Source organism: Prionailurus viverrinus, unplaced genomic scaffold, assembly GCF_022837055.1.
Source record: "Prionailurus viverrinus isolate Anna unplaced genomic scaffold, UM_Priviv_1.0 scaffold_42, whole genome shotgun sequence".
NCBI classification, from domain to species: Eukaryota; Metazoa; Chordata; class Mammalia; order Carnivora; family Felidae; genus Prionailurus; species Prionailurus viverrinus.
In genome coordinates, this window is record NW_025927609.1 from 2,817,110 (window position 1) to 2,837,081 (window position 19,972).

General features: G+C 47.8%; 1 protein-coding gene across 5 annotated transcripts in view; it reads left to right on the top strand.

Annotated features, from left to right (window-relative positions):
- HSF2BP (heat shock transcription factor 2 binding protein) overlaps positions 1-18,560 on the top strand; it is a 103,779-nt gene extending 85,219 nt beyond the window's left edge. For 4 of the 5 annotated variants that reach the window (XM_047847092.1, XM_047847093.1, XM_047847094.1 and 1 more), the window contains exon 9: positions 11,272-12,008. In XM_047847092.1, the coding sequence (XP_047703048.1) occupies positions 11,272-11,480 (209 nt within the window). In that variant the 3' untranslated portion in view covers positions 11,481-12,008. Of the gene's footprint in view, positions 1-11,271; positions 12,009-18,473 lie in introns of those variants that run through there. The other variant, XM_047847096.1, reaches the window with a different exon arrangement.
- Positions 18,561-19,972: the final 1,412 nt, after the last annotated feature.

The following is a 19,972-nucleotide window of genomic DNA, read 5'->3' on the forward strand; positions in this document are numbered from 1 at the left end:
TTTATTTTTGGGACAGAGAGAGACAGAGCATGAACGGGGGAGGGGCAGAGACAGAGGGAGACACAGAATCGGAAACAGGCTCCAGGCTCTGAGCCATCAGCCCAGAGCCCGACGCGGGGCTCGAACTCACGGACCGCGAGATCGTGACCTGGCTGAAGTCGGACGCTTAACCGACTGCGCCACCCAGGCGCCCCAACCAAGTGCAAGTTTTATCAACGGCATGGGAGCATTCGGGTACTTTCCATTCTCACGAGCACCTGCTGCTGTCGGCCTCCTTCACTTTGGCCACTTCGACTTGGCCTTTTGGATATTGTCTTTGTCAGGTCCTATTCCAGTGTCTTGCCTGTTTTACTGTTGGGTTGTCTGTTGTCTTACTAACTTTTACATTCCAGAAACAGGATCTTTGTTGCTTTTGTAAAAGTTGCAGATATTTTTTACTGCTCTGTGTCTTACGTTATCTCCCCTACTGGTGTGTTTTGATGAACCGGAAGGTCTCAGTTTGAATGGAGTCTGGATGCTTTTTGCTTCTTGTTAAGGGAGGATTTGCCTGTCTCAGGGTCATGAACGTACTGTGCTGGGTCATCTCCCGGAAGCCTTCTCTTTTTGCCCTTGACATTTCGTCGCACCGTCTCCCCGATTTGGGCGCATGCTATGTCCTGGGGATCCAGTTTCACCGTTTTCCCGTATGGATGTCCCCTGACCCCAACCCATGGCTCTTCAGAGCAGCCTTTGTTCCTTTGCCAGCATTCCGCACGTGTCCCGGGCCCTCCCCTCCATTCCCTGTCTCTCTGTCGTTCTGCAGTCTCGTGTGGTTTCTTGTCAAGATTGGTCAGTCTTGATAGCCAGCACAGACATTGCCTCCTCCCTTATCTTCTTCAGAAATGGCCTTGCTGCCCCACAGTTTTAGATCTGCCTGTCCGGTTTCACAGAGGAAGCTGCAGAAGCTTTTGGTTTGGTTGAAATTACACGGACGTCTTCACAGTGTTGATGCTTCAGTAGGTCACTTACCTTGTTACTACATAATGGGTCTTTCCCTCCCTTAATAGTGAGTGCTGCTTTCTGCATAGAGGTCCTGAGTGTTTCACATTGGACTTACTTCTGGTAGCGGTGCATTCTTCTAACTATGTAATTCCTGAATCCACCCAGAAAACCTTTATCCCACGCCCACGCCTGCAGTGTGCCAGGCACCGTTCTAGTTACCAGGATGCCACAGTGAGTCAGGGCCAAATCCTTGCCCTTGTGGAACCGGTGAGTGAAGAGAGACCACAGAGAAAGTAAATAAACGAAGCATACTGTGTGTTTTGTAATGTTTACAATGCTATTGAGAAAAGGAGGGCTGGCAAAGGGGATAGGAGGGCCGTGTTTGTCTTTTACCTTAATTTTAAGGTGGTTGTGGAAGGCTCCAGAACAGTTGACTTCCACACAAAGGCCCTTAGGATCTCTGGGAAAGCGCCCTGCAGCCAGAGGGATCGGTGGTGCAAGAGCCCTGGGGCCGGGGCGTCCTGCTCTGTTGGAAGGGCACCGAAGGCCCTTGTTGCAAGTGTGGGGGTGGGGTGAGTTTGTCCCGTGTACCGTGGGACTTGCTACGTACGACACCAGCTACATGCCAGGCGTTGTGATAGCTGCTCTCATACGCCTCCTCCTTTGGTCTTTATGCTAATGCTGTGGATGATTTAAGCCCTCGGTTCATAGATGAGAAGACAACGGCCCAGCAAGCCTTTGTTTAAATAGTTTTGCTAAGGGCCACCTAGGTGACTCCAAGGCTCAGATCATGATCTCACAGTTCATGAGTTCAAGACCCTCATCGGGCCCCACCTTCGGCTCTGTGCTGACATCGTGGAGGCTGCTTGGGATATTCTCTCTCTCTCTCTCTCTCTCTCTCTCTCTCTCTCTTTGCTTCTCTCCCCTTCATGCTCACTCTCTCTCTCAAGATAAATAAATAAACTTAAAAAAAAAAAAGAGGGAGAAAGACAGTTTTGCTAAGACAATGGTGGTGAGTGACTCTGAATCACATGTGTCTCTCCATATGCTGCTACTGCCCTGTCACGGAGGTAGCTGCCGGCTCACCTCCGATTTTTGTTTATACATTCAGTATATGAATTTTTTAAAAAAATAAGCGTAATTACCAGGTAATTAAAGAAAGACAAATGTGTTTGTTTTAATTTCAAGTATGACTGAGAACAGAAAGACCCTCTGAACGTATGTGTGAGCGTATTGAGTGTGTGTGAGCATGAACATGTGTGTTGGAGTGTGTGTTGAGAGTACGTGTGCACGGGTGTGTGTAAGTGCGTGTGTGTGCGCGCACGAGCGTGTGTTAGAGCGTGTGTGCATGGGTGTGTGGGAGTGCATGGGAGCGTGTGTGTGAGCTGTACTTCAGGGAGCCGCTTCGGCTGTCAGGAAATCATGGGGCTGGGGCTGGTGACTTTCGTCTGTGTCTGTTCGAGTGCCTGGGAGTCAGTGCGTGTGATGGGCTGTTGGGGGCGTGTGGAGTTAGGGATGTGTCAGGGACGCGTCCTTGTCCTCTAGTCCTTAATTTGCTATGGCTTAATTCCCAGAGTACTGTTTTGCCCCCTCCTTCCTTCCCCTGCTCAGTGGGGTGGGTGTGGGGTAGATGGAAACACCCGTCGCCGTCTGGGGAACCAGTGTCCTGGGGGACCCAGCTCGGGACCCATAGAGCGAACTTGATGGTGATGATGAGTGTGTGTGGAGAATGGGGAGGGACGGTGAGTAGGAAGGGGGGCAAGGAGAGTTCGCAGACCTTCCTTCCCGTGGAGGGAGGGTGTGCCTGTCAGGGGCTTCCCTCTAAGGAACCCGGGTCAGCACCTACCAGCTTTAGGGTAAGACATTTCACTTCTACTTGTGTTCAAAGAAACGCAGTGTAGAAATTCCTTATCGTGTTGTTGAAATATGGTTACATCCTAACGTGCCAGTTCGGATTTTCCCCCAAATCCCTGTAGGTGGTAACAGGCAAGAGTGTGGCCTGCCACTGAGTCTTTGGCCAGCAGTCAGTGCTCCGGCCCAGCGGCCCGGCGTCAGGCCCAGCGTGGGTGGTGCTCCCCGCCATGGCGCCCCTCACAGAGCCGGTTGCTTCGGCGGGCAGCACGGATGTGATGCTGTTACTTAAGCCTGGCTACCGTGTGGCTCCTTCCAGATGCTGCTGCCGGGGACAGATGTGACTGCATGAGCTGCATGCTTATCAGAGACATTTGTGACAGATACCAGTGACGTGAGAGCTCCGAGCTGCGGAGGATGTCACCCAGGGAAGTTGCGCTGCTGGTTTATAATTGCCGGTGACTCTCCTGGCTTTCTTCTCTCCCCCACATCCTCCCCACTCCCTGATGTAAAAACAATTACAAAGAAAGACGTCTGTTGTTTGGGGGAAAACACGGTATGGTGCAGTGATTTCCTGTCCATCCAAGTGCTTATTAGTAGGACGTTGTGAGAAGAAAATAGCCCCAGAATCTCAAGAGGGGACTGACTTGATAAAAATGGAGGAAGAAGCCAAGCAGAATGTTATTTCATTTGTTTTGAGCTGCCTGAGCTTTAATGATGAAATAGTGCTTTAAAAAAAGTGTGGTCTCATGTACACGATTTTCAAGAACAGGCAAACGGATCTCTGTTGACGGGAACCAGAGCATCACTTGCGCGAGGGCGGGGATGGGCCGCGAGGCAGGGGGTGTGCGGGAGCTTTGTGGGGAGGGAAGTGTTCCGCGTCCCCTTAGGATTGGGGTTTATACGGGTGTGTACGTTTGTCCAAACTTTTTGAGCTGCGTGTGTAAAATTGGTGCAGTTTGCTCTGTGTAAACTTTACTTTCATTTTGACAACACCGTCCAAGAACCCTGTGTTTATTTGCGTAGCTTTACGTTATACATAACAACCAGTCCCTGTCTCCTTGTGCAGCTTCTTTCCAGTTCAGGTGAAGCGCAAGTTTTACGTCCCTCCATCCTTTATCTTTCCCATCTGTTCTAAAATTGTCTGAAGGATTCCCTCTGTTTACATTGAGAACCACATCGGACACTGAAATGATTCCTGCCTCAACCAGCAAACGCAATTGGGAGAGCTCAACAGGAGAGGCAGAGTTTCTTGTATGTACCCTTATTTTTACGACAAAATTTCTTTTGTCATTCTTTCCCATTCCGAGAACTTCCTTGAGCTATTTTCTCTTCAGTTCACTCTTTTAGATTTTCAGAAAAGTTGCAGAAATTGTACATCTGAGATGGAACAAAGAAAGAAAAAAATGTGGAAAGCCAACGAGAGAAATGGCGTATCACCCGTGGGAGCAAAACAATTCAGTGATACTCACCCTGCTTCCCCTAATGTTAACACCTTACGTAACCATAGACCACATTCACGTGGAGGACGTTCACATTGGTGCGCTGTGAGAACCTCATCTTCAGCTCTAATTAGAATTTTGCCAGTTTTCCCACTAATCTCCTTTTTCTAAAAACAGATGTAACTCATCAGCCATGAAATTCAACTGTGTATAGTGTATAACTCAGTAGTTGTTAATATATTCACAGAGTTGTGCAAACATGACTGCCACCTATGTAATTTTAGAATATTTTCGTCACCACTCGTGGAAACCACCATGCCCATTAGCAGCCACCCCCTCCTTCTCCCCACCCAGCCCCTGGGGGCTGCTAATCTGCTTCCTGTATCTATGGATTTACCTTCATCTAAGCCATTCATAAAATTGGAACTTTATAACTTGTACCCTTTTGTGTCTGGCTTCTTTCATTTAGCATGTTTTCAGGGATCACCCGTGTTGTACCATGTATCAATACTTTATTCCTTCTCCTTGCCAGATAACGTTCCACTGCGTAGATATACCACGTTTTGTTTATCCATTGACCACTTGATGGACATTTGGGCTGTTTTCACTTTGGGGCTGTGTTATGAATTGTCAAAGTAACACTTACTAAGTGGAACACAGGCTGCTGGATGGTGAGCTGTGGTCTAACAGTAGCCCACAAGAGAAACTGAAAAAGAGGTCCTGGAGGACACCTTGAGGGCGCCCCACAGGGAAGTCGAGGCAGAGTGCAGACAGAGAGAGGCAGGACCTGGGGCCTTAATGAGGGTCGGCGGCTGGGGGGCTTTGGGATCCCTGGGCTGAGGCTGGACTGGTCAGTTGAAACCAGAAGAGTGGGGCTCTTACCTAAGGGGCCCATAAGGGGAAGGTGCGAAGGGGTGGGGGTGGCGGTGGGGCGGGGGGCAGTTGATCACAGGGCTGTGGGAGAAATCAAATCAGGGACTTACATTTGCTTGTGGCTCTGTGGGCTGCTGTCTAGGGCACCTGCATGCATGAGAGGCTGCCATCAGTTCAAGGTCCCTTCAGGCCATTTAACCCAATGAAACGGATGGCGAGGCAGCGCCACCAGGGAACAGCTGAGCCACACCCTTGACCGGCTGTTACTAAGTTGAGTAATGCTGCAGTGAACGTTCCTGTGCACGTTTTTGTGTGGCACAGCCAGGCTGTCACAGTAGGGTCTACTGGCAACAGATTCTCTTGATTTTCCTTCATCTGAGAATGTCTTGAATTCCTCTTCATTTCTGAAGGACATTTTCACTGGGTATAGGATTCTGGGTTGATGACTCTTTTCTTTCAACATGTGGAAAATGTGTCACTTTATTCTGGCCTCTGTGGTTTCTTTCTTTTTTATATATTTTTTTATTATTTATTTTGAGAGAGAGCGAGCAGGGGAGGGGTAGAGAGAGAGGGAGACACAGAATCCAAAGCGGGCTCCAGGCTCCGAGCTGTCAGCACAGAGCCCGACGTGGGGCTCGAACTCACGGACCGTGAGATCATGACCTCAGTGGAAGGAAGTCGGACGCTTGACCAACGGAGCCACCCAGGCGCCAGTGGCCTCTGTGGTTTCTGATGGGAAATCGGTATCATTGTTTTTCTCCTATATGTGATGTGTCATTTTTCTCTTGCAGCTTTCAGGATTTATTTTCTTTGTTTTTAGTGTTCAGAAGTTTGGCTAGGACGTGTCTTGGTGTAGATTTCTTGGTGTCTGACCTGCTTTGAGTTTGCTCACCTTTTTGGATCTGTAAGTTTGTGTCTTTGGCCAAATAGGGTAAAATCTCAGCCATTGTATCTTGGGTATTTTCCAGCCCTGCAATGACATGAACATTAGATCTTCTTTATAGGCCTTCTGGACCCAGGGGCTTTGTTTCTTTTTTTTCTCCGTCTTTTTTCCTCTCTGTTCAGATTGGGTGATTTCTATTGTCCTGTCTTCCTCTTCACGGATTGTTTCCTGTGTCCCTTCCATTCTTTCTCTGTCAAGTTTTTAACTTCAGTTATTGTTATTTTTCAGTTCCAATGTTTCCCTTTTATTGTTCTTTATATCTTTGATTTCTTTGCTGAGCCTTTTTTTTTCATTTGCTTCTGGCATGTTGTGGTTGCTCATTGAATAACTTGAATATCGGCTGCTGAAAAACTCTCGTCAGATAACTTCACATCTGTGTCATTTTGCATTGTGGTCAGATGAATGCCTTTTCTCGTTATGGTTGATTCACTCATTTCCAAACTCATAATTGAGCCATCTACAGGAATGTTCTCAGTCTCAGGTAATAAGGTTTTCCATGATTCTTTTAAAGGATAAATTGAGTAGTTATAACTCAGAATTTGCTGATTTGTGGCCTGAACAGACCCGAGTTCTGTGTTATTCTCCTCGCTGCATGGTTTTGGCACATCAGCTGATTATCTTTCTCTTAGTCTGTATTTCCTTCCAGTGCAGTCACCAGGCTGATTCTCTTCTTTTGTGTTGGCCTTCCCATTTTTGTATATCTCATGTTGTCATTTTCTTTCTTGTATGGACTGTGCTTTTCATTTGATATCTAAGAAATCCTTGCCAAGCTCAAGGTCACAAAGGTTATGTCTTGTTTTCTTCTAGTTTTGGGTTTTACATTTAAGTCTATTATTAGTTTTCATGTAAGTTTTATATGTGAGGCAAGGTATGGATTAAAGTTCTCTGTTTTTACATATGGATGTTCAATTTTTCCAGCACCAGTTGTTGAAAAGGCTATTATTTTTTTAAATATCTATTTATTTTTGAGAGAGAGAGAAAGAGACAGACGGAGTGGGAGTGGGGGAGGGGCAGAGAGAGAAGGAGACACAGAATCCAGAGCAGGCTCCAGGCTCCGAGCTGTCAGCACAGATCCCGACGCAGGGCTCGAACTCACAAACCACAAGAGTCTGACCTGAGCTAAAGTCGGGCTCTTAACCAACTGAGCCACCCAGGTGCCCCAGAAAAGGCTATTTTTTTAAAATAATTAATTAATAACACCAAAAAGGTGGTTTTATTAAAGCAGGGAGACAGGATCTGTGAGCTGAAAGCCCTGCACTTGGGATCGTGAGAAGTGACTGGTTATATACTTTTTGTGGAGGGAGTGGCAAGGCTAGAGATAAGTTTCTGAGGAATTTCTGTTTGCTGCAAGGAGAGTGTACTGGACCTTGAAGGTCTGGCTGTCTGTCAAGATAGGTTGTTTTTAGTCTTTAATGAAACATCAACATTAAGGCAGCCATGAGTTCTCTGATGAATCTTTTTTTTTTTTTTTTTTTTTAATTATTAAGTAAGCTCTAGCCCAGTGTGGAGCTTGATCTCCCGACCCCAAGATCAAGAGTCGCACGCTCTACCGACTGAGCCAGCCAGGCACCCTGAAAAGGCTATTATTTTATTATTATTATTATTAAAATGTATTAATATGTTTTTTGAGATTTTACAAAACTGTGGTCTGTTCCTGGATTCTCTAACCCTATACCATTTATCTCTGTGACTATCCCTTTATCAGTATCACACTGTCTTGATAACTGACATTGAGTGGTCTGAATTGAGTGGTCTGAATCTTTCAGTGTTTTTCTTTTTTTGAAATTGTTTTGGCTGTCTTAGTTCCTTCTCTTTCTCAAATAAATTTGAAAATCAGTTTGTTAATTTCTACAAACAAGCCTACTGGGTTTTTGGGATTACATGGCGTAGATCAGTGGGGAGACTGACATCAAAACTATATTAAGTCTTCTATCTCTCAAATTTACTTAGGTTGTCTTTTTTTTTACATCAATGTCTTATGGTTTTTAGCATACAAATATTGCACATATTTTGTAAGATTTATAGACCTAAATGTTTTATGTTTTGGTGCTCTTGTAAATGATAGTCTTTTTAAAAATTTAGTTTCCAGTTTATTGTTACTGATATGTGGATACAGTTGATCTTTGTATGCTGACCTTGTTAAACTCAATTAGTTTGGGTTGTTCCGAGGTTCTGTGTTTTTACTGATTTCCTTTCCTCCTGTTTTAAAATCAATAATGGAAATAAGGACATGAAAGTTTTCAACTCTAATTGTGAATTGATTTGCCCTTAGAGTTCTATCATAGTTTGCTTTGTGTTTTTTGAAGCTCTGTTATTAGGTACATACGTAATTGAGACTGTTCTGTCTTCCTGAGGCATTGACCTCTTTATAATTCTGCAGTGTCACTCCTCAGTCCTGGTAACATTTCTTGTTCTGAGGTCTACTGTGTCTGGTAAGAACATAGGCTCTGTAGCCCTCTTTTAATTAGTGTTTATATGGCGTATTTTAAATATTTTTGTTTATGTTTAACCTTTGTCCTTCTATTTTTCTGGGGTGTCTTGTGGACAGCATATAGCAGGGTCTTGCTGTTTTGTGCGTTCTCTGCCTTCCAATCGGTGTGTCTATGCTGTTTCATTTACTGTGTACAGAAAGGAATACAAACGTATCTCTAGTTGTTTCTTTCTTCTTTTTTTGTTTGCTGTTGGAGTATTTTAATATTCCATTTGTCTACACCGTTGGCTTATCATTTGTACTGTAAAAACTTTTTATGATTTGCCCTAGGGTTTCCATACAATCTTTAATTAATCTTTAAATTTTTTTTTTTAATGTTTATTTATTTTTGGGACAGAGAGAGACAGAGCATGAACGGGGGAGGGGCAGAGAGAAAGGGAGACACAGAATCGGAAGCAGGCTTCAGGCTCTGAGCCGTCAGCCCAGAGCCCGACGCGGGGCTCGAACTCACGGACCGCGAGATCGTGACCCGAGCTGAAGTCGGACGCCTAACCGACTGAGCCACCCAGGCGCCCCTAATTAATCTTTAAATAGTACAGCACTGCTTCAGGTGTGCCATAGGACCCATACAGCAGTGTTTTCCTGTCTATTAATCCTATTTATTTCCAGTTCCTTTTCTAGCTGTTGCTGTATCCGGTTCATCTGTGAGTGTGGTGCTGTTGACTACTTTGTCGCCACTGTGGGTGTTTGGTTTCCCTTGCTTGGGCTTTGTCATTTCTGATTGGATGTTGGACGTCGCATCAGGGCAGGAGAGCAAACGTTTTGTATAATGGGTTGGATAGTAAATATCTTAAGCTTTAGGGCCACACGTGGTTTCTGTTGCATATTCTTCTCCCTCTCTTTCTCTTTTTAAAGTAACTCTTCAAAATGTACACATCACTCTTCGCTCCCGGCCTGCACAGAAATGGTTCCCGGGCTGCATTTGGCGTGGCGTGGCCTGGTGTGCCGGGCTCTGCGGCTCTACGGTCATGGCGTCGGCTTGCGGACATGGCCTCTCGTTGTGCTGGGACGTCCGTGGGGGTGAGGAGGGTGTGGGTTTTGTCTTCGCTGTGCTTGCCTCCTGTGTACTGCTGGCTCCGGGTTCCTCTCTTCTCCTTGTGCTGAGGGTGAGGGCTGAGCTCCCCGTGTGTCTTCCTCGGTGTCCTCTTCGCACCCTTAGCTCTCGGCCTTCCCTTTGCGTCTGTGTTCGTAGGGGTCTCCTCCCCCGGCTGTAGACCGCTCGCCTGGGCCGCCGGTGTTTGCCGGACTGGCGCTGGAGGACGAGGTTCTCTGTCCGTTCGGTTCGGTTTCTGTCCATCCGTGTCTGGGTGGTGGGGCCTTCCCGGTGATCCCTGCGCACGCTTCCCTGTGGCAGCCACGCTCTTCCCCGGGTCTGTGGCGGGTCTGGTACGAGGAAGAGTTGCTCTCCCCTCCCCCAGAGTAGGAGCGCTGTAACGGCCGGCACCCAGGCCGTGGTGCCTTCCCTCCTGGGTACAGCACGGCAGCTGTCGCCATGCCCTGGGGGCCCTGGGTCAACAGCAAAAGCCTCTGGGCAGCTCTGGTGTGTGGCACTTCCCACGGAGGACTGATTGAGTCCACTCTTTCAATCCATTCACTTCTTGAAAGGTTTAAGTATAGCGCTAGGAAAGAGGTTCCAATTACAATATTCAATCAACAGTGAATCGATGGCAGGGGCGCCTGCGGGGCTCAGTCGGGTGGGCGTCTGACTTCAGCTCAGGTCATGGTCTCACGGTTTGTGGGTTCAAGCCCCATGTTGGGCTCTGTGCTGACGGCTCGGAGCCCGGAGCCTGCTCCGGACTCTGTGTCTCCCTCTCTCTCTCTCAAAAATAAAATAGATACAAAAAAACCCCAACAAACCACCAAGAAGTGACTCGGTGGCATATTGAAGCTTCCCAGTAGGGAGAAGTAGGAGGAGAGTTGCATCCAGCCTGGTTAAGGTTGTAGCTCTGTGTTGGGCTCTTTTTAGTGGTGCCACCACGCGTGCAGGGTACCAGCTTCTGTAACTCCAGAGGCAGCTCCTGAGGGAATTCCTTGGGGGGACAGTGGAAACAGTGTGACTTTGGAAACTCGGTGGCCCTGAAGAGATTCAGCGTCAGTATGTGGCCACTGAGGGATTTGATGCACTGGGAGGGCAAATGAAACAGTACCTTTTATTCATTCATTCATTCATTCATTCGTCCAATGTCTTATTTACTTGTTTTTGAGAGAGGGAAGGATAGAGAGGGAGAGGGAGAGGGAGAGAGAGAATCCCAAGCAGGCTCCTCACTGTCAGCGCGGAGCCAGACAAACCACGAGCTCACGACCTGAGGTGAAATCAAGAGGCCGACGCTTTGATGGACTGAGCCACCCAGGTGCCCCTGAAGTAACACCTTTCAAAACTGTCCTAGAAGTGGACAGAATTCTAGCAGACAACACGAAAGGCCCTCACATTTTTAGTTCGGCATCTTAAAATGATCTGACTGCGAATCATATTTGAAGATGGATGTTACTAGAACGGATGGTGATTGAGTTAGTTGTGTTGCTCTTGTGAGCTAAGCTTTTACGTCAAGCAGGGACACTTTCCCGGTGAGTGTGCAGTTACCAAGTGGTCGGATTTGGCCCTCAGAAAGACCAAGAGCCCTTGAGGGGTAGGTGTCGCCGCGTGTCCTGGAGAGGGTCCCTCTAACCGGAAGCGCTCCCTCTCTCCCCAGACCCCGACACGGAGGTGTGCCTTCATGCACTGCGGCTCGTCCAGTCTGTGGTCCTGGAGCCGGAAGTCTTCTCCAAGTCTGCCTCCGAGTTCCGGAGCTCCCTGCCCCTGCAGCGCATCCTGGCCATGGCCAAGAGCCGTAACCCCCACCTGCAGACCGTGGCCCAGGAGCTCCTGGAGGACCTCCGCGCCCTGGAGCGTGACGTGTAGGGGCGCGCGTGTGTCCCTCCCCCGCCCCCAGGTCCCCACTTTGTATTCTGGAACCATCACCGCGTGCCATGTGTCCCAGACGGTAGACCGTGAGTGACTCAAGAGGGACGTGAATGCATATGTATCCACACAACTTCCTCCTGGAAGCAAAAGTTCCTGTGGGTGGCTGGGTGACCTTGCCAAGGTGCCCGTGGAACAGTCCATCCTTCCGGAAAGGCCCATGTCCTGTACCTAAAAGAGGGCCGCCTTAGAGCGGCCCCTGCTGCTCAGGAGACTTTCTGAGACCTGTGGGCTCCCTCGTACAAAGGGGGGTGAAATGATCACCTGCCCCACCGGTCAGCATTTTCCTGAGATACATGGTTTGAAAAACAATTCATTCTCTCTTTAGTAATTGTAATTAATACCCTAAAATGCAAGTTTACCTTTAAAGCTTTGGTGAACCTGCTATTTCAGGTGACATTGGACATTTTAGTTCTTTTTTTTTTTTGTGCCTGTTTTATTTTTGAATAAAGAAAGCCAGAAGAGTCATTGATGTGCACGCTGCTGTTTCTGGAATATCATGATCTTGGTATCAGGAAGTGGTATATTACAATGCATTCAGCGCGTACACTCGGTAGAAAAAACCTCTCCTTATATTGTTGTGGGCTGTTGGGCTATAAACTCAGAAGTCTGGTTTTTCACGTAAGATACCACGAAAAGGGCCTCACGGACAAGAGCCCATGCACTGGTCGAAATCCTTTAAATGATGTACACGGCTGTGTGCCAGAGTGCCCTCTCTGTGCGGGTCCTTCTCGGCTGCGCCTTGGCCACTGGCAGAGAGCAGAGAAGGATACACCCCATCTGTCACAGACAGCCTGCATGTGAGAGGAAGTGCCGTCTACATCACCCCTACGGTCACTTGAGGGAACACACTCGCTCCTTTCTTGTGCTCCTTCCCGCACACTGTCGCTGTGGGCCCTCGGGCTCCGGGCATCCTCTGAGGGTGACAGCAAAGGCCGGCGTCGCTGGATGGTGGCGGCCTCGCATACACGTATAAGCTCTTTCTGCCGTGTGGCGTTTTAGAATAACTTCATTTTCTTTTAAGTAGATTTTATAGGCAATGCGTGGTTCATGGCTGAGGCTGAAGCAGGAGCTTAGAGGAAAGGCCCGGTGCTGAATCTCACGAGCCGACAGATTGTGGAATAACTGCTAGCTCGTCAGAGCCAGAGAGATGTTGTAAGAGGTGATATGAAATTCACGGATGCAGAAACCGGTCCATCTGTGTGCCGTGGCTCTGCAGGTCTGATTATTGGCAAATAAAATCGAGAGCGTCGTGTGTTTGTACTTTTTCTGGCATGGTATTTTCTCTTTGGTTACTTGTTTGATAAGGTGATGGGAGGTAAACTAGTGTAATTAGTTTGTGCTGCCTCTAGAAATGCAGGGTCTTTTCCTGCCAAAGACTGATCCGCAGTGTATGCAGAGACCCAGAACTGGGCCAGCCCACGAGTATTGCGTAGTTCAGCTAATTGTAGATGGATGTGATCGAGAAGGATACTTTTTTTCCTCATGAAAACTCCTTCAGGGAGAAACACATGACAAATGCACGTTTCGAATGTATATCACAGGAAAAGTACTTGAGGGCAGTTTTAAGGAATGGCTAGTCTTTCAAATATTTCTGTTCTTCACATGAAGGTCAAGGGGAACACGCGAGTACTAACAAAATCTCAGTTTAAAAAGTATGTTAAAGCGGGGCTCCTGGGTGGCTCAGTCGGTTAAGCGTCCGACTTCAGCTCAGGTCAGGATCTCACGGTCCATGAGTTCGAGCCCCGACATCGGGCTCTGTGCTGACAGCTCGGAGCCTGGAGCCCGCTTTGGATTCTGTGTCTCCCTCTCTCTCTGGCCCTCCCCTGCTCACACTCTGTCTGTCTGTCTCTCTCACAAATAAATATTTTTTAAAAAAGTATGTAAAAGCATGCACTTGGGGGGCTCAGTTGGTTAGGTATCTGACTCTTGATCTCAGCTCAGGTCCTGATCTCAGGTTCAAGCCCCATGCTGGCCCTCGTGCTGAGTGTGAAACCTACTTTAAAAAAAAAAAAAAAAAAGGCATGTACTTGGCGGTGTTTGAAGTCTCTTGTGAATTTAAAACCAGAAACAAAAGCAGTAAAATGGTATATGTATTTTTAAATTTAGCTTTTAAAGAATCCCTCTCTTGTTAAGTTGAGGAACTCTTTCTTTTTCCCTTGGTGCTGTCAGTATTTTCTGTAAAAGCCTGGAGCCTCCCAGGCCCGCAACCAGCCCTTGCCCCTGCCCCCCCACGGGTGCTCAGAGCAGCCCTCGTGCCCATGGACCTGAGAGGTCCTGGTTCACGTGCAGACGGTGCTGTGGCTTTGAGGACGGTGTTTCATAGCTGGTCTGCCCGTGGCGCAGAGTGGAGTAAGGAGTCCTCGCCCTGGATGTTTATATATCCTGTGCCTTTCACTTATTCAGGGGGGTTTAAAATTAATTGGGGAGCCCTGCAGAGCATTGCAAGTCTGGGGCTTGAAGGAAACCCGCACAAGGCAGGCAGGCAGACCGGGGCAAGGAGGGGTTTCCCGGAGAGCTGTAAATCTTCCCGTTTCACTGGTTCCGCCAGACCTGCCGTTAGCTGTACTGCCATGACATGAATGTGCTGGAAAAGTCGGTAGATACTTTTGCAGACTTACCAGCTTCCTGAGGAGCTCTGAAGACAGAGTTTTCTCTGTGTTCTCCTGGGACACAGACCTGACCACCCGAGATCTGGCCAGAGCGGGGTCTGGGCGTAGGCCCCGGGGTGGCGCAGACCCAGCATTGGCTGCAGCACCCCGTGGGCAGTACGCAGGCTCAGAAGGTGGAGCGATGGGGCCGGTGGAAAGTCTCTGATACTTCTCCAGCCCAGGGTCAGGTGCAGGGCTGAGAGACCGCCGGTGCACCTGCGTCCCCGCAGGACTTGTCCCCAGTGCTCACCGACGCCCCTCCGCTCGGAGAGATCACACCTTAAAATCGTCTCCACGTGCAGGACGAGGGGACCTTTGAATGTGCTAGTGCCTGTAACAAAATGAAGACTAGCCCTTTTTTTATTTGTAATTCTTCAAGTGTTTTTTAATTGTGGCAGAACTTACCACATAGACAGAAATGGTAAGCATAAAATTACCATTTTAACCGTTTCTAAGTGTAGAATTCGGTGGCTCACAATGTTGTGTAACCACCGCCACTGTCTATTTCCAGAACTTTTTATCATACCAAACCGAAGTTCTGTCCCCATTCAGCAAGGTCTCCTCGGTCCCTAACTGCCCTCTTCCCAGCCTCTGGCATCCTTTGCTCTCCTTCTGACTCTGAATTTGACTATGTCCTCGTCGTATAAGTGGGATCATAAACTGTCTGTCTGCCTGGGTCCAGCTTATTTCACTTGAGCGTAAAGTCTTCAGGGTTCTGCCGTGTTGTGTCACGTGTCCTAATTCCGTTCCTTTTTGTGGCTAAATAATACTCCATTGTATGTACATACGGGCACACCTTGGAGACATCGCAGGTGTGGTTCCGGACCCCCGCAATAAAGTGAGTCTAATGTTTTGGTTTCCCAGTGCACGTAAAGGCTGTGTTTTCACCACGCTGTCGTCTGTTACATGTCCAGTAGCAATATGTCGAAAATCCACAGTGTATGTACCTTAATTAAAACATACTTTATTGCTAAAACATGCTAGCCATTGTCTGAGCTTTCAGGGACTTGTGATCTTTTTGCTGGTGGAGGGTCTCGCCTCCATGTTGGTGGCTGCTGAAGGCTGGGGTGTCCGTGGCAACCTCTTAAGACAGCAGTGAACTTTGCCACAACGATCGACTCTTCCTTTCACCAACGATTTCTCTGTAGTTTGTGGTGCCGTTTGATAGCATTCTACCCACAGAACTTGCACACCCTGTTGCTGCTCTGTCAACTAAGTGTATGGAATATTCCAGATCCTTCTGTCATTTCAACAGTCTTCACAGCACCTTCACCAGTGGTAGATCCCAGCTCAAGAAACCACCTTCTTTGCCTTATCCCTAAGAAGCAGCTCCTCATCGGGGCGCCTGGGTGGCTCAGTCGGTTGAGCGTCCGACTTCGGCTCAGGTCACAATCTTGCGGTCCGTGGGTTCGAGCCCCGCGTCGGGCTCTGTGCCGACAGCTCGGAGCCTGGAGCTGCTTCGGATTCTGTGTCTCCCTCTCTCCCTGCCCCTCCCCCGCTCATGCTCTGTCTCTCTCTCTCTCTGTCAAAAATAAATAAAACATTAAAAAAATTTTTTAAAAAATTAAGCAGCTCCTCATCTGTTCAGGTTTCTCTTGAGGTGCAGCAACTCAGCTCCTTCTTTCAGGCTCCACTTCTGGTTCTGGTTTTCCTGCTGTTTCCACCACATCTGCAGTGACTTCCTCCACTGATGTCTTGAACCCTTCAAGGTCCTGCCTGAGGGCTGGAGTCCACTTCTTCCAAACTCCTGTTCACGTGGATAGTTTGACCTCTTCCCACGAATCTCAAATGTTCTTTAATGGCATCTAGAATGGTGAATTCTTTCCAGAAGGTTTTCAGTTGATTGATTTTACCCAGATCCGTCAGAGGAATCACTATCCGTGGCAGCCAAGCCTTACAAAATGTATGTCTTCAGTAATAAGACTAGACGGTTACACTTACTCCTTGACCCGTGGCTGCAGAATAGGTGTTGTATTAGCTGACCCAAAAACAATGTTCATCTCCTTGTCCACCTCCATCAGAGCCCTTGGGTGATCAGGTGCACTGTCAACGAGTGGTCATATTTTGAAAGGAATAGTTCTGGGGCGCCTGGGTGGCTCAGTCGGTTAAGCGGCCGACTTCGGCTCAGGTCATCATCTCACCGTCCGTGAGTTCGAGCCCCACGTCAGGCTCTGTGCTGACGGCTCAGAGCCTGGAGCCTGTTTCAGATTCTGTGTCTCCCTCTCTCTGACCCTCCCCTGTTCATGCTCTGTCTCTCCCTGTCTCAAAAATAAAAAATTAAAAAATTAAAAAAAAAGAAGAAAGGAATAGTTCTTTCTGAGGGTAGGTCTCAGCGATGGGCTTAGTGTATTCAGTAAACTGTGTTGTAAACAGATGTGCTGTCATCTAGGCTTTGTTCCATTTGTAGAGCACGGGCAGAGTAGAGTCAGCATAATTGCTGAGGCCCTAGGACTTTCAGAATAGTCAGTGAGCACTGGCTTCAAATGAAGTTCACCAGCTGTGTTAGCCCAAGAGAGGAGTCAGCCCATCCTTTGAAGCTCTGAAGCCAGGCACCGACTTCTCCTCTCCAGCTATGAAAGTGCTAGATGGCATATTCTTCCGATAGAAGACTGTTTTGTGTAGACGCCTTCGAGAACTGTCCTGCTACATCTTCTGGAGAACTCGATGCAGCTTTTGCCTCAGCACGTGCTGCCTCACGGCGCCCTTCTCTGTTACGGAGACGGTGTCTTTGCTTAAACCTCCTGGACCAACCCCTGCAGGCTTCAGATTTTCTTCCGCAGCTTCCCCACCTCTCCCAGCCTTCACGGAATTGAAGGGAGTTAGGATCTTGCTCTGGATGAGGCTTTGGTTGAGGGGATGTTGTGGCTGGTTGGACCTTCTCTCCAGACCACTGAAACTTTATCCATTTCAGCGATCAGGCTGTTTCGCTTTCTTATCCTTTATGTGTTTGCTACAGCAGCACTTTTAAAAACGTCCTTCAAGAACTTTTTCTTCGCATTGCCTTTCGGCCGCTGGGTGCACGAGGCCAAGCTTTTGGCCCGTCCGCTTTCGACACGCCTTCCTTACTAGGTAAGCGTCATCATTTGTAGCTTCTGATTCGTAGTGAGAGATGTGACTCTTCCTTTCATTTGGACACTTGGAGGCCTTGTAGGGCCGTTCATTGGCTTAATTTAAACATTATGTGTCTCGGGGAACAGGGAGGCCTGAGGAGAGAGGGAGGGTTGGGGGAATGGCCAGTCGGTGGAGCCGTCAGAACACACACGACACTTCCCAATTAAGTTCGTCGTCTTCTGTAGGTGCGGTTCGGGGCACCCAAAAACAAGTACGAGAGTAACGTCACAGATCACCATAACAAATGTGTAGTAATAACAAAGTTCGGAATATTGTGAGAATTACCAAAACATGATGCAGGGCCATGAAACGAGCAAAGGCTGTTGGAAAAATGGTGCTGACCGACTTGACTGAGGCCACAAACCTTCCCTTTTTGAAAAATGCAGGATCTGTTCAGCAGATAATCTGCTGAACAGATCCTGTTCAGCACAGTAAAGCGGAGCGCAATAAAACAAGGTATGCCCGTACCGTATTCTGTGTGTCCTCTCGTCTGTTGATGGACACTTGGCTTGTTTCCACCTTTTGGCCGTTTGGATAATGCTGCAGCGAATATTGGTGCACAGGTATCCGAGTCTCTGCTTTCGAGTCTTTGGGGTGTGTCCTTAAACGTGAAATTCCTGTATCATGTGGCGATCCTGTGTTTGGCTATTACAGGAACTGCCGAACCTGCTTTCCACACCAGCTGCACAGTCTTACCTCCCCACCAGAGCCAATGCGTGAGGGCTCGTGTCTCGGTGTCCTTGCCGACACTGGTTACTTTTTTTTTTTTTTTTACAAAAACTCGTTACTTTGTTGCTTTTTTATAAAACTCATTACTTTGTTTTTTTGTGTATCTTCTTTGGAGAAATATCTATGTACGTCTTTTGTCTGTTTTTGAGTTGGGTTCTTTGCTTCTTGCTGTTGAGTTCCAGGAGCTCTTTATATATTCTGGATATCAATCCCTTATCGGATATATGATTTGCAAATACTCCCATTCTGTGGGTTGTCTTTTCACTCCGTGGATAGTGTCCCTTGATGTACAGAGTTTTAAATTTTTATCAATTCTAACTTAGTCTGTTTTTTCTTTTGTTGCTTGTGCTTTTGATATCATATCCAAAAAATCATTGCCAAATTCATGGTCATGAAGATTTTCCTGTTTTCTTCTAAGGGTTTTACTGTTTTCTTTCTGCAGGTCATGTCTTTGATCCATATTGAATTAATTTTCGCATATGGTGTGAGGTCAAGGTCCAGCTTCATTCTTCCAGTTTTTCCAACCACTTGTTGAATTTTGTGATCATCATTTGGAAATATTATTGCAAGTATGATTTTCTGAACACAATTTCTCATGTATATTATACTCATTGTATTTTGGAAATCTTTTTTTTTTTCATGAGTTGCTTTTACTGTAAGGATTGTAAGTTGTTCCTAGTGGAGCTCCCTCAGCTGTTACTTTCCCACCAAGAATGTGCGTATGTAATATTCTTAGAACATATCTAACCCCAAATGACTCAAAAAAGAAAAAAAGATTCTCAGTCATATAGTTTATTACATTTTTTAAAAGTTTTGTTTATTTTGAGTGGGGGGGGGGGAGGAGAGGACAGATAGAGGGAAAGAGAGAATCCTAAGTAGCGTCAGCACAGAGCCCAACATGGGGCCCGATCTCATGAGATCGTGACCTGACCTGAAGTCAAGAGTTGGATGCCTGACCGACTGAGCCACCAGGCGCCCCTGGTTCGTTACATTTTTAAACTGAAGGCATATTTGTAGCTCAGCTTTTTAGACTAAATGGTTTTATTCAGTTGCTCTAGAACATCTGAGACGAGAGTCCCCACAGCAGGAAGAGGACATACAGGGGCCCTCGAACCCCTGTTTGGGGTGAGTTTGAAGATGGCAGGGAGGGTGTGGGTACAGGCTTTGGACAGACTTCATGGCTTGCTTTGTGTGAGGGCAGATTGTTGGAGAGCTAGGGGCAGGGCAATATCTGATTTACGTTTTATTTATCTTTTAATTTTTTTTAAATGTTTTTTTTATTTATTTTTGGGAGAGAGATACAGAGTGCGAGTGGGGAAGGAGCAGAGAGAGAGGGAGACACAGAATCCAAAGCGGGCTCCAGGCTCTGAGCTGTCAGCACAGAGCCCGACGCAGGGCTCGAACTCACAGGTCGCGACACCATGACCTGAGCTGAAGTCGGACACTTACCCGACTGAGCCACCCAGGCACCCCTGATTCACGTTTTAAAACATAAGCAAAATTGATTTTGTTCTTAGGATCAGTGGGTGGCCACACTTGGACTTGAGCCTAGTTGTGCCTGCCAGCTCTACCCCTGTAAGCCGCAGGGGTTAAGATACCCAGACCAGGAGACACACGCTTCCCCAGGGGACGCCTCGGTGTCCCAGGCCAGTGCCTCCCACACTCGGACCTGAGGCCCAGGGTGCAGGTTCTCACCGGGCCCTGCACCTGACTTGCTGCCATGCACACGCATCATGCAGAGCACGGGTGAAGGGGAGGTGACGTGTCCCTGTGGGGTGGAGGAGAGCCACTCGGTCCAGCCTGCTCTCAGCCAGTCCAGCTCATCAGCGCCTCAGCTGTGCCGGGCCCGCTGTCTCCTGGACCTTAGGTCAGAGGTTCTTAGCGATTGTGGACTCCTGGAGCACCTACCCAACCCTATAAGCTTCTCTCCACAGTCATCCG